Source organism: Nuphar pumila, chromosome 2, assembly GCF_984573655.1.
Source record: "Nuphar pumila chromosome 2, dmNupPumi1.hap1.1, whole genome shotgun sequence".
Classification (NCBI taxonomy): Eukaryota; Viridiplantae; Streptophyta; class Magnoliopsida; order Nymphaeales; family Nymphaeaceae; genus Nuphar; species Nuphar pumila.
This window is the reverse complement of record NC_143250.1, coordinates 25,388,990-25,402,213: the sequence shown is the minus strand read 5'-3', so window position 1 is coordinate 25,402,213 and position 13,224 is coordinate 25,388,990. Positions and strand designations below refer to the sequence as shown.

At 40.8% G+C, this 13,224-nt stretch overlaps 1 protein-coding gene across 1 annotated transcript in view; it reads left to right on the top strand.

The window, feature by feature from the left end:
- The window catches only part of TPP2 (tripeptidyl peptidase ii), a 194,840-nt gene that overhangs the window by 45,637 nt on the left and 135,979 nt on the right, over positions 1-13,224 (top strand). The window contains exon 16 of the mRNA XM_089995478.1: positions 8,388-8,542. Coding sequence (XP_089851604.1) covers positions 8,388-8,542 — 155 coding nt within the window. The remainder of the gene's footprint in view (positions 1-8,387; positions 8,543-13,224) is intronic.

Here is a 13,224-nt window from a genome sequence, read left to right as displayed (position 1 = left end):
GTGGTAACAGTGGATCCTGAAGACATCTCGCAATCGTGCCATCGCCTGCTAAGGATCTAATCATCACCTGTACCCGTAACATGGGTTAGTTTCGTGAAAAACTAGTAGGTGCACAAGTAGACAAAAATGTCTGAAAGAAGCATAAACAATTAATTATGCATCATGAGTAACTAAGCAGTTATTGAATTAACATGAGCAGTTTACTAGCACGTGTGAAAGTCTAACTAGCACATGCTACACATTATATCAAAGCATTTAACAATGAATTGAAAATTACTGAGCATTAAGCAAAACAACAATTCTATGCTTATTAGGTAGAGTGCACAAGTTACTTTATTTTCATCATTAACTGGCCTGCGGGTACGCGCAGACGCGATTCGTAGAAACAACTGAGACTAGTGCGGGCGTATATTATTCTATGTATTTTGAATAACCCGAATAGCTAGTTGAGTCCGCTCCTAAGGGGAAGGCCGTTAGCTGAGAGAGGATTCCTCAAAGGCATTCGTGGCTACGGATGCATCCTACTTTTGCAGAAGTCCAAAAGATCTACCACCTAGGATAATGTCTGGTAGTCCCATCCCCTAACTCCGATGACTGGGGATACCGAGTCTTTGCTCGTAGAATAGTTGTTAACAACCCGTCCATCGAAGTGTGTGTACCAATCCGTCCTCTCCCTTGACAGACAATAAGAAACGAATGGGTGTGTCAGGGGTTACTTAACCAACAAACCATTCTACATGCTTTGGTCTTTTGACCCAATCGAGCATCTTACCTATGAAGGCGAAAATCAATCAATCTGTAATGTGGTTTACCAATGTGCTCATAGCACTGATTGAGGTCGTATGACTGTCTCAAACATCCGTCGTATTACTCACATGACATGTATGTCTATGAGCACGTTACGAGGAAGGGTTCTAGGTCCTCAATAGGAGCCTCAACAACATAATTTGCAAAGATATAATGTCATTATTTTAAACTTTTGAAATCACCAATATCATGTGTCAAATTATGGCATGCGATTTTCTCGAATCTCTCATTCGTTATCGTAGTGTCAACATGCAATGCAAATTTTGACACTGATAACGATGAATGGTGAATGCAAATTTCACATGAGAAAATTACGCTCAAAAGCTTGCTCGAGTCCCGAATTTTGGGAAATCTCGAGCTGCGCCAAAAATACTAAACAGAGTAGAAAAACTACTCCTTCCGAACGCTTTGATTCGGGAAAACTAGCTGTGATGGCGCAATACCCAAAGCCTCTAGCGTTATTTGTAAACTGTTCAATCGATGAATCAGGGTTCTTACAAAGGACCCCTTCCATCGTCGAGGTTGCAAAGTTTAAACCTTGGTATTCCTCGGTCGCAGGCGCGAGAGAGGTGCAAGCCTACACATGTTCCCTGAGTTTGAAACTATGAAACTCCGTATGAAGAAATGCTACAGGATAGTGTGTGCGATAGCAAGGTGAAAACAACGACAGTAATGCAAAAACACGAGTCTCGGCGCGAAGCGCGACGACAAATTTAAAGACAGAAAGCAAGAAATGCCAAAGCAAAAACCTGGGCGCAAAGTGCGACGACAGACAGGGAACAAGAAATGCGAAAGTAAAGAACCAGGATAGTGAAACCGCGTCCTTGAGCTAAAAGGCAAAAAGTAGTAAATGCAGAAACAAAAGGCTGGGCGCAAAGCGCGACGGCAAATTTAAAGACAGAAAGCAGAAAATAAAGGGTAAGGATTGCAAAACCGTGTCCTTGAGCTAAGTGCATACTTATATACTTATACATATGTAAATATATATTTTAATTCTTTCGGCCTTTAATTATTTAAGCTTGGTTCAGTTATTTAAGTCCTTGTGCAATTTCCCCTACCTCGGGGTGTTGCGAGAAAGAGGTTGCCTGCAAATGTAAGTGATTGCCGGTTCGGTTTGCGGGGCGTGAACGGGCTCTGTTGTGTAAGTTGCAAAGGTACGTTATTAGCATGCATTTATATGAATAAGGAAAAAGGCAACCAGGGACTGGGGCAAGGGTCTTCCCTTACCCATCCCCCCCGCCCCCCCCCCCCCCTTCCCCGTCAGTCGGACAAGTACATGTGGTAGGGGCAAGGCCCCTACCGCTTTCTTAAAATAGCAAGGCAGGGGCAAGGAGGCCCCTGCTGGCTTCGTAAAAAGAACGAAGCAGGGGCCAAAGGCCCCTGCTGGCTTTGAATAGGAATGGGGCAGGGCCAAAGGCCCTTACCGATTTCAAATAGCAAGGCAGGGGGCTTGCCTTCCCCCCTGCTCGATAAATGAAATAAAGGCAAGGGACGAGCCCCTTGCCCGATTGGAAATTAAATAAGCAGGGGGGGGGGGGGCTCGCCCCCTGCCTGATAAAAACAAGGGCAGGGCGCTCCGCCCCCTGCCTGTTGAAAGAAACCAAGGTAAGGGGGCGGAGCCCCTTGCATGACGAAAAAAAAGAAGAGGAAGGCACGACAGGGGCCACCGACCACTTGTCGGTCTTTCAGCGAACACAGAGGAAGAAAAAAGGGGGGGAAGAGAGGAAATGGTAGAAGAAGAAGGGGAAGGCACGGCAGGGGCCGTCGGCCACCTACCGGCCTTCCGACGAACGTAGAGGAAGAGGGGGGAAGAAGACAGGAGAAGAGGAAGGGCTTACCTGGGGTTGCCGGAGAGAGAGGCATCGCCGATGAGGCTCGCTGGAGAGGAGAGCGAGGGAACGAGGGAGAGATGCAAAGAGGTGAGAGAGAGAGAGTCGGGGGTCAGGATTCGAATGCCTCCCCCTCCCCTTGTCCTTTTATAACGACTCAGGGGCGGGCGACCCCCTGTGTGTCGCCCACAGCCAGCCCCTGAAAGCCCTTTCGATGGGCAGGGTTGGCTCGGGTATGGATCCGGGTCGGGTCCAGACCCAACCCGGGTCCCCTTTTTTGTGGGTTTTACATCAGGGGCAAACCAACCAAAAAACCCAGGTGGCAAGGGCGAGTCTTTGCCAGCCAAAAGTAGCAAGCGGCAGGGGCAAAACCCCCGTCGTCTTGCCGGAAAAAGAAAAGAAGACGAAGAAGATGAAGTAGTAGTAGAAGAAGAAGACAACAGAGGGAAGGAGGGAGTCGGGGGCGTACCTGGAAGTCACTGGCGCACACAGGGGGTCCCTGACTCTGGTGTCGGTTCTGTCGACAAAGGGAGGGAGAGAGAGATTGAGAGGGGAGGGTGTGCTCGGGGTCGCCGGCGTCAGGTGTCCCTTCGCCGAACCGAGGACGGAAGAAAAGAAAGACGAGGGACGGGGGGTTGTCGAGCAGACGAGGAGGGAGAAAGGTGGGGGAGCAGAGAGAGAGTTGTGGGAGAGGGGGGACGATGCCGAAGGGGCGGCTCGACGAGGAGGGAGAAAGGCGGGGGAGCAGAGAGAGAGAGAGAGAGAGTTGCAGAGAGGGGGGAAGATGCCGAAGGGTGGGGGGGGGGCTCGCTGGACGTCGCTAGCCAGAGCTGAAGGGTCGTACGAGGGTGAGAGGGGAGGCGCAGTCGGGGAGAGAGAAGAGGGGGGGTTTCTCGTGTGAGAAACCCTCGCCCCTCCATGCTCTTTTTAAAGGCACGAGGGGTGCGTTCTAACGGGGTTTGGATCCGAATCCAACCTGGGTCCAAATATTTTTTTTGTAACATTGTGAGTTTTACAGACTGTGCTAAGTACATATACAACAACAACAACAACTATGCCTTCATCCCAAAACAATTGGGGTCGGCAATATGAACCAACAAAGAAAATCATTATGGGTCTTCCACATGAATCCTTCTCCTCCATTCATTTCTATCCAATGCCATGTCCTCGGTGAGGTTTAAAGCATTCATATCCTTTCTTATCACCTCCATCCATGTCTTCCTAGGCCTACCTCGACCTCTTTTAACTAATATATTTTCCCATTTCTCCATCCTTCTAACTGGAGCATCATTAGGCCTTCGTCGAATATGTCCAAACCACCGTAAACGATTCTCTCTCATCTTATTTTCAATGGGTGCAACGCCTACCTTCTTACGTATCTCCTCGTTCTGAATCTTATCTTTTATTGTATTTCCACACATCCATCTCAGCATACACATCTTAGCTACACTCATTTTTTGAATATGATGTCTCTTGGCAGCCCAACATTCCGTACTATATAGTATAGCGGGCCTAATAGTCGTCCTATAAAACTTTCCCTTCAACCGCAATGGCATTCTACGATCGCACAACACTCCAGTTGCACTCTTCCATTTCATCCACCCAACCTTTATCCTATGATTTACATCTCCATCAATTTCTCCATACTTTTGAATGATAGATCCCAAATATTTGAAAGAATCATCCACCAGTATTTCGTGCTCACCAAGCTTCACTACACTCCCATCACTACTTCGTCGCTTATTAAATCGACATTCCATGTATTCTGTCTTACTCTTACTCAACTTAAAACCTCTTGCTTCCAATGTCTGTCTCCATAATTCTAACTTAACATTAACTCCAGCTCTAGACTCATCAATCAAAACAATATCATCAGCAAACAACATACACCACGACACATTTTCTTGAATTGATCTCGTAAGCTCATCCATCACTATAGCAAATACGAAAGGGCTTAAAGCAAATCCTTGATGTAACCCAACCGTTATCGGAAAATTGGTTGTCACCCCTCTATAAGTGCGGACATTGGTTACTACACCTTCATACATACCTTTAATTATACTAATGTACTGGAGAGAAACACCTTTCTTCATCATTGTCCACCAGAGAACGTCCCTAGGTACTCTATCGTAAGCCTTCTCCAAATCAATAAAAACCACATGCAAATCTTTGTTCCTCTCTCTATTTCTCTCAATAAGTTGTCTAACAAGATGTATAGCGTCCATAGTTGATCTTCCAGGCATAAAACCAAATTGATTCTCCGATATCATGACAACCCTCCTCAACCTAAACTCAATCACCCTCTCCCAAAGTTTCATAGTATGACTCATGAGTTTTATACCACGATAGTTTGTGGAATCTTGTATATCACCCTTATTCTTATATAGAGGCACCAAAGTACTCTTCCTCCACTCATTAGGCATCTTATTGGTCCGCCAAAACTTGTTAAAAAGATTTGTCAACCATTCTAAACCTTTCTCTCTCAAGCATTTCCAAGCCTCGATAGGTATACCATCTGGGCCAACTGCCCTTCTTGATACCCCTGAGGGGTATGTTAATATACAACTATATACATATATATATCAAAATATATATGTATATATTAGCATACATGAATACGTAAATGCATACATTTTAACAGTGGCGTGCCCATGTGGCATAGCATTTAAGCCTGTTAGAAATATAGCTAATACATGGGAGATGACTCCTATCTTTGGAAATCCACATTGGTTTCTTTGGCTGCATGGCATCTCTCCTTCTCCATATTGTTTCCATTGGTATGTATTCTTCCTCATGACCTCTTTCCCATCCATGCTGTGGTATTTTTTCTAACTTTTGCTTTCTATTTATTATGTTCCCTTCTATTCTTTTTCTTTTATTCTTTCTTTATACTACTTTCTTTTAAGTCTTCAAGAAACTATCTCCTTTGCACATTTATTTCTAATCTTGTCTGCAGTAGCCATTAGCCGTCGTGTGACTGTTTCTCATCATAAAAAATGATGTCAATTTATTTTACTCAAGAAAAGCGGAAGCACAAAAACAAAAAAAGAACAATTGGTCACTGATTTTGCTATTGATCCACAACACAAAAAAAGAAAAAAACTGGCATCAGCTGTACTTTGCTGACATCAGCAGGTGACATAAGTCTTCTTCAGGCTTGATTGTGTAGGCAGTTCTGTTCTCTGTTTCTGTTTGGTGCTTTTTATTTTTCAGGTTTACTGTTCATGGGGTTCCCTTGTTGTTTTGTTCATTCATATCTTATTTACTGTCAATGTCGAATGCCTCTTCATCTCTCTTTTCTGAATGAATTTGTTTCTGACAAGCTTGATTCCATAAACTTTATAACCTGGGGAAACATCATTCCATTCGTTTCCAGTCATGACCTTGATGGAACATGGAAATGTAATAGAGTCAATTCTTCTATAACAGCCTACTTGAATCAGATCAAAGCCATAATGGATCAACTTGCAGCCCTACAATGTCCTATTAGTGGGAATGGCATGTTTATGCAATCCTTGGAGGGTCTTTGAGATGAGTATATGGTGTTCACTGTTATGGCCATGGGATATGTGTCAATATATATATATATATATATTGTATATATGCAGAATGCGGATATATGTATACACTATATATTTTGAATGTATATGGGTTTTATTTTGTGTGTTTTAACTTTTAACTTTTTTCTTGTGCTGTATTTTTATTTCCCACTAAGGGCATTATAGTAATTAATGCTTTTAGCCACTAGAGTTACCTAACGGCTAGCTATATTAGTCCTTCGGAAGCTCTAAGGCTTGTCTTCTCCATTCTTTTGTGTATATATGGGACCTAGTCTCTCTTTTACAATATGAATATTTTATGTATTTTATGATTCATATATGGTACGGAATGTTGGGCTGCCAAGAGACATCATATTCAAAAAATGAGTGTAGCTGAGATGCGTATGCTTAGATGGATGTGTGGAAATACAATAAAAGATAAGATTCGGAACGAGGAGATACATAAGAAGGTAGGCGTTGCACCCATTGAAAATAAGATGAGAGAGAATCGTTTACAGTGCTTTGGACATATTTGGCGAAGGCCTAATGATGCTCCAGTTAGAAGGATGGAGAAATGGGAAAATATATTAGTTAAAAGAGGTCGGGGTAGGCCTAGGAAGACTTGGATGGAGATGATAGGAAAGGATATGAATGCTTTGAACCTCACCGAGGACATGGCATTGGATAGAAATGATTGGAGGAGAAGGATTCATGTGGAAGACCCAGAATGATTTTCTTTTTTGGTTCATATCGCCGACCCCAATTGTTTTGGGATGAAGGCGTAGTTGTTGTTGTTGTATGATTCATATAATTAATTGTTTCAATTGTGAGTGTGTGCCATTAGTGGCTTTGTGAGTGCCCTTAGTGGTTGGTGCTTGTTCTTATTATTTTAGTGGCTTTGTGTGTCTCTCTTGTGAGCCTTATTGTGCTCTTGAGCTCATTTCATTACATGGTATCAGTGCCATTGACTCCTGATTCTTTGTGCACTTTTTCATGAATGAAGTGATCATAGTGCCAATTGCTAAAGGGCTGGCATAGAGTTTTCATAGCACTTATTGCTTGAGTTGGTGACCCCATAATGCTCATGGTACCACATCAGTCTTTTCTTCCAACATCTCATTCTCTCTTCCTCTTTTTTCCACACCATGACAGAGAAGGAGGCGGTCACCTTCATTCCCTTCAACCTTGATGAAGCCAACTATGTCATGTGGGCTTCGTCTATGCGGAAGTTTCTCATAGGGAAAGAATTTTGACATCTTGTCCATCGATCTACATCAGAATCTCAAGTTGTTCTTACCAAGAAGGTTAATGATGTGGAAGAAATCCTCAAGGGTCATGGCAAAGATAAGGCCATGGCCGACTATTGGAACACCATTAAGGAGTGGGAGGTTGGACAGTCCAGGGTATTATCTTGGTTCATGAGTAGCATGAATGTGGGTATTTGTGTCAATCATGAACTTTGAGAGTGCTAATGAAACGTGGACCTTAAGAAAATCTACATGAAAAAAGTTGCTGCCACAAATGGCAAATTCGAGACCATATCCATAATTTGTGAACACGCGAATAAATGAGTGAGAGGATACTATGATGCTATAAAGCAATTGTGAGATGAAATGGCAATGCTTGAACCATAGTGGCATACTTCTCATGACATGCAACAAAGAGAGAAGCAAATCCAAGAGGACCAGTTCTTTCAATTCATAAAAGGACTAACAGCCGAGTTCGAGCATGTTTGCATTGCCATCATTCATCAGCATGAGGTCCCTCCACGTCACAAGTTTCTTGTAGAACTATCTATGGAAGAAACTAGGCTCAATGCCATGGTTGAGCCTAAGGACTCAAGTGAAGTTGTCTTGGCCATTTCTAGGACTGGTTTTAAATTGAATTCTTATAAGCCTTCTAATTTTGGAAGACAATTTTTAATGAAGCAATGACATTTTTTGAGAATGATGACCACAGGCTAGAATAAACATGATACCATTTGGTAGTTCATTAAGGCTTTGGAACTTCAGAACAATTCATTTTGTATGTTTGCAAAGTTGGTAGCACAGCTATATCCTTCAGTTAACCACAATCTATTTACTTAATTTTATGTCAATAATTTCATAACTATGATTGTCTTGCTGTTATGGTTTTACCTTCTGTTTACATGCTGAATTTTTTTTAAACAACACAATGCTGCCTTATTTTTTACATTTTTTTTAAATTACAGTGGGCAGTGCAAGTTGGGCCCAAGTTCCATGAAGATGCAAGCAACATGGACCAACTGGTACCCTTTGAGGAGTGCATACAGTTACATTCTAGTGATCCATCAGTTGTGCAGGCCCCAGAATATCTTCTACTCACAAATAATGGACGTAGCTTCAAGTTAGTATTCTTTACTACTTATACATGAATTATTATTTTCAAACTTATTGGAAAATAAGACTTGCGACTTTTTTTTTTTAAATGAAATTTCTACCTTTCTGGTTCCAAACACAAATAAGCTTCTAGAAAAGGACTATGCATCTTTCCATAGTTTGTTTCTATTTAAGTTATATTAGCTTGCTGAAACATTACACTTGCAGCAGGAGCAACAATCCGCAGCAACTTTCTGCTAACATGCTGCTTATCCATTAGTCTCGTCTCTCAGTTGTTCACAAAAGAAGCTTTGACTTTTACTGGCAATTTTGAATCTTTGATACTTTATTTTTTGGATTCTTTGTAGTGAACTAGAATTTGTTGCTTCCATAGTTTAGGATTGATTTAGTGGTGGTTCGCAGGAATACCAGTGAATTATGCATTCAATACTTGAAAATAGTAGCTGTGCATTTGGATATTTCATCATCCTAAGTTTCATTCATCACTAGATGCCAGACAAATTAAGGGGCATGAATGCATGAATATTATTGGAGCTCTGGAGGCAGGTCAGAAAAGCCTTTTAAGTTGAGATCGAAAATTAGATTGGTTATGATTATGAGCCTCCTGAGCAAAAAAATTACAATAGCATATGTACAGATGGAATTCTGACAAGTATATAAGTATTCATGATGATATTTGCAGATTTTTCATGCTTTCACATATAAAAGATATGCACGTACAGGGATTTCAGATACCATTTGACATTAGGGATACCTTAAGAAAATAACTTAATTGATGATGGAAGCAGTTGCTTAACAACTGCTGCACTCATTATGAATGAATTCGCACATGACCAGTTTTTAGGGTTAATAATCATTCTGAACATTGTTGAGATTCCATTCCAGGATGCCTTTCAAAAGGAGATCTGTATAAAGGGATGTAAATGGGTTGGATTGGGTTGGGATGTAGCTTATACGAAATTCGACTAATCGGATTTCTTTCAATTGGATTCGGATTCGAACTCAAACTCGGATGTGAAATATCTCAGAACAAACCCAAATCTGATTGCTTACTGAATCCAACCCGAATTTGGATTTACTTATGAAGGTCAAACCCAATGGCTCATGTATTTAATATTTATTACACATTCATTGGGAGGGAATGCATCTATGACCTTTCACTCAGCATTTACACATTAAAGAAACATGGTACAAGCTTTTTTGTTTTTTTTTTAAATAGCATTTTTGCATTTATTGCAGTTACACAGTGGAACGTATGAGCATAATATTTTGGAATCCTTTTCCAACACATTTATGTTATTTAACAAAAGTATACACACTTTCTACCTGGTGACAATGTGTTTTAAACACATGGGTTTGCATGTGAATGACCTACTAATAAACATCCGTCAAACAGAATCCAAGTTGTAATCTGATGATATTCAATAATTTGATGCCAAATCCGACCTGATTACAAAGCTGGATACACAATATCTTACCAAACCCGAGTAATTGGATTCATGTCTGTCAGATATCTCACCCAAACACGAACCATGGACATCCCAGTTGTTAAATTGTACATATACATATTTATGTATATAGTATAGTATATATGCATATCTATATTTTTATATACGTATTGTATGTATATATATTTATATTGTAAATATATTATATATATATTTTGTATATAAATATATAATATATATGGGACCAAGTGAAACTTGTTGACTATGTCACATGGGTGCGGGAGCGGGTGTGGGTGCGGGTACGGGGATTCGGCACTTCCAAAAAACCCGGGTGCGGGGGTGCGATAGGGGCAAAAATATATACATTATATATATATATATATATATATATATATATATATATATATATATATATAGAAGGGGGTCGGGGGTTCCCCCGGCGCGGGCCGGGGTTCAGTTTTTTTTGCTGGTGTGTTTGTTTGAAGACTTGTTACCCACGTTCTGCTTGTTGTGTACTTTAGCTCAACGAGACAAAATTGATGAACCGAAAGGATTGACAATCTGATCGACCCAACCTGCTGCGTTCTGCTGACTGTCATGATTCAATCGTGTCTGAAACTCCCTGGTCTTCACGAAAAAAAATATAAGCGAAAGGTTTGACGTGGTTTGTTGGAGAGAGAGTCTTCACGAGGCCTACGACGCCACTGCCATGCCACTGCCTAGGGTTCTTTAAATTTCATTTTATATACAGTTGCACACAGATGACAGCTAAAAGAAATTTATTGGATTTGACATGTGGAAAAGAGAGGTCTACACAAGGCTACAACTAGAGCACCTCATTAGGAGAAAAGTGAATACTAATAGCCACCAAGGCTCTACTCTACCACCACCATTATCATTTATTATGGAGAGAGAAAATCCTTGACGAAAAAGGATTTGGTTGGTTGAAGCATAAAGACTTCAAAAGGCTCTTGAATTTTGGTTTTAATTTTTGAGGAAGATGGATCATCATTTCCAAGTTAACAGTATGTTTTCCAACGCTGTGAATTAATTGTTTGGAGGCAGGAATAGCATGGGATGCCAACAAAGCTCGTCAGATGTTGTGGACACAAGTGCCCCTTTATAAAACAAGAGCAGCAGCATCAAGCAGCTGTCCAGAATTTTTTTTTAAAATTCTGCAGCCCATTTCGTAGGACAGATTTTTTTTTTAAAAAAAAAAAGTCCAAACAAAAATGGACCGAAATGACCTTGGGTGCGGTCAACGCACCCAAGATTGGGTTGACCGCACCCGGTGCCGCACCCGCACCCGCACCCGCGTCGAGTCGCGTCGACGTGGGTGCGGCACCCTGCTAGCCGAATCCTTGTGACATAGCTTGTTGACATGCTCCCAACAGCTAGAATATTAGCCGTTGGGAGGTCCCTCTCTCCCTTCTTGTCCCTCTCTCCAACGGCTAGAATTCTAGCCGTAGGAAGGAGATAAGATTAATCTCATTTTTTGGTACTGTTTGCTGAACCAAGTGGAAGTGACATGAATGTTGAGGTTCAGGGGGGAGCAAGTGAATATCATAGAGAATAGGTTTGGACAAACCTATTCTTTAAGAAATAAGGATACTGTTGAGATTCCATTTTTTGGACCAATTTGAAGTAGAAGAAGAGAACATAGAGGCAAATTTTGATCCCCTTCTTCAGCTAAGCCTAAACATACAAGTATGGAGTCCTCTTTGCTATCTCTCTTTCCTTCATCCTCTCCCCATATGCCCGTATCTCATCAGAAAATCTCTCGAACCATGCCCTTTATGCTTGTTTTAGCCCATGTAGGGACCTTTTCAACTTGCATACTTTTTTATACAGATCTTCTATATACCCAGGTGGTTGCTCTATATATACCTCTTCTTTTAAGCCCCCACCTGCAAAAACACATTTTTAACATCTTTCTAATACAACTTCCAATTATGTATCATTGCTAAAGTGAGTATCAGCCTAATAGTACCCATTTTGATCAATGGGCTGAAGGTGTCGTCATAATCAAAACCGTCCTCTTCAATGTATCCCTTGGCAAAAAGGCATACCTTATACTTTTCTATACTTTCATCCCCCTTATGCATGATTTTGTACACCCATATGCATCTAATTGTATTCTTATCAGCTGGCCTATCAACGATCTCCCAAATATCACAATAATGTAATTCACTCATCTCTTTCTTCATCACTTCAATCCATCTATAATCCCTGCTCGCTTGACTCTAAGTAGTTGGCCTTTGTTCTTACTGAATATTGTTAAAATATATCTGGTATTTTAGGTTGAATGCATCATAAGAAACCCATCTATCAATTGGTTGTCTCTCCCTAGTTGACCTGCGTACTTGAGGCTGTTCTTGAATTTGCGTGACACATTGGCATGAGTAGAAATTGTTAAAATATATGGTTGTCATATATATATACATATGTATATATTATATATATTATGTTTTGTGTAATATATATATATTTCTTTGTCTTTTGTAATGCCCACTAGGGGCAATTTAGTCTTTTTGTTCTCATGTAAATAGACATGTCCATTAGGGACATTTTTGTATTTTCTTTATTTTGATTTTTCTTTTTCTTTTTTCATTTAATTAAGGGATAAAAGGGTCCTCCCTTAAGAGTCGTTGGGACCCTCCCCGATGGTCATAAATATGACTGTTAGAGATCTCCCAACGACTCTTTTGGGAGCCCCTCCATGGTCCCCATGAGGTGTATAAATAGGGGCCTTTGCCCCCTTCATTCCTATTGCTTTCTTAAGCATTTTCAATATACTATTTGTTATATTTTTTAATTCTCTCTCTCTCACATTGTGTGTGTGTGTGTGTGTGGTGCCTAGCCCTTTGTGGCTTATTGTATTTTGCCCATAATTAATTTTTAGAATATTTCATAGGGTGTCTCCCCCCTCTGGAAGTCCTCTCAACGGGGAATTCTTAATCAATTTAACCTTTAGATTGAATTTAAAGTTTTAAATTGGTTGAACTTGGATTTTATATCCGGATTCGTATCCAAGATCCAAAATCCATATGGATCCCAACTTGGACCAGATCCTAGTTAATATGGGTCTTGAATTGGGTCAAGATCTATATCAACTCTGATCAAACGGATCGGATTTGATTCGATCCAATCCAGAAAATGTAAAAAATAGAGGCTGGTCATTTTTTGAAAAACACAATTTTTGGGTCAACCGTAACCTGATTTCAGAAAAAGAAAATATTAA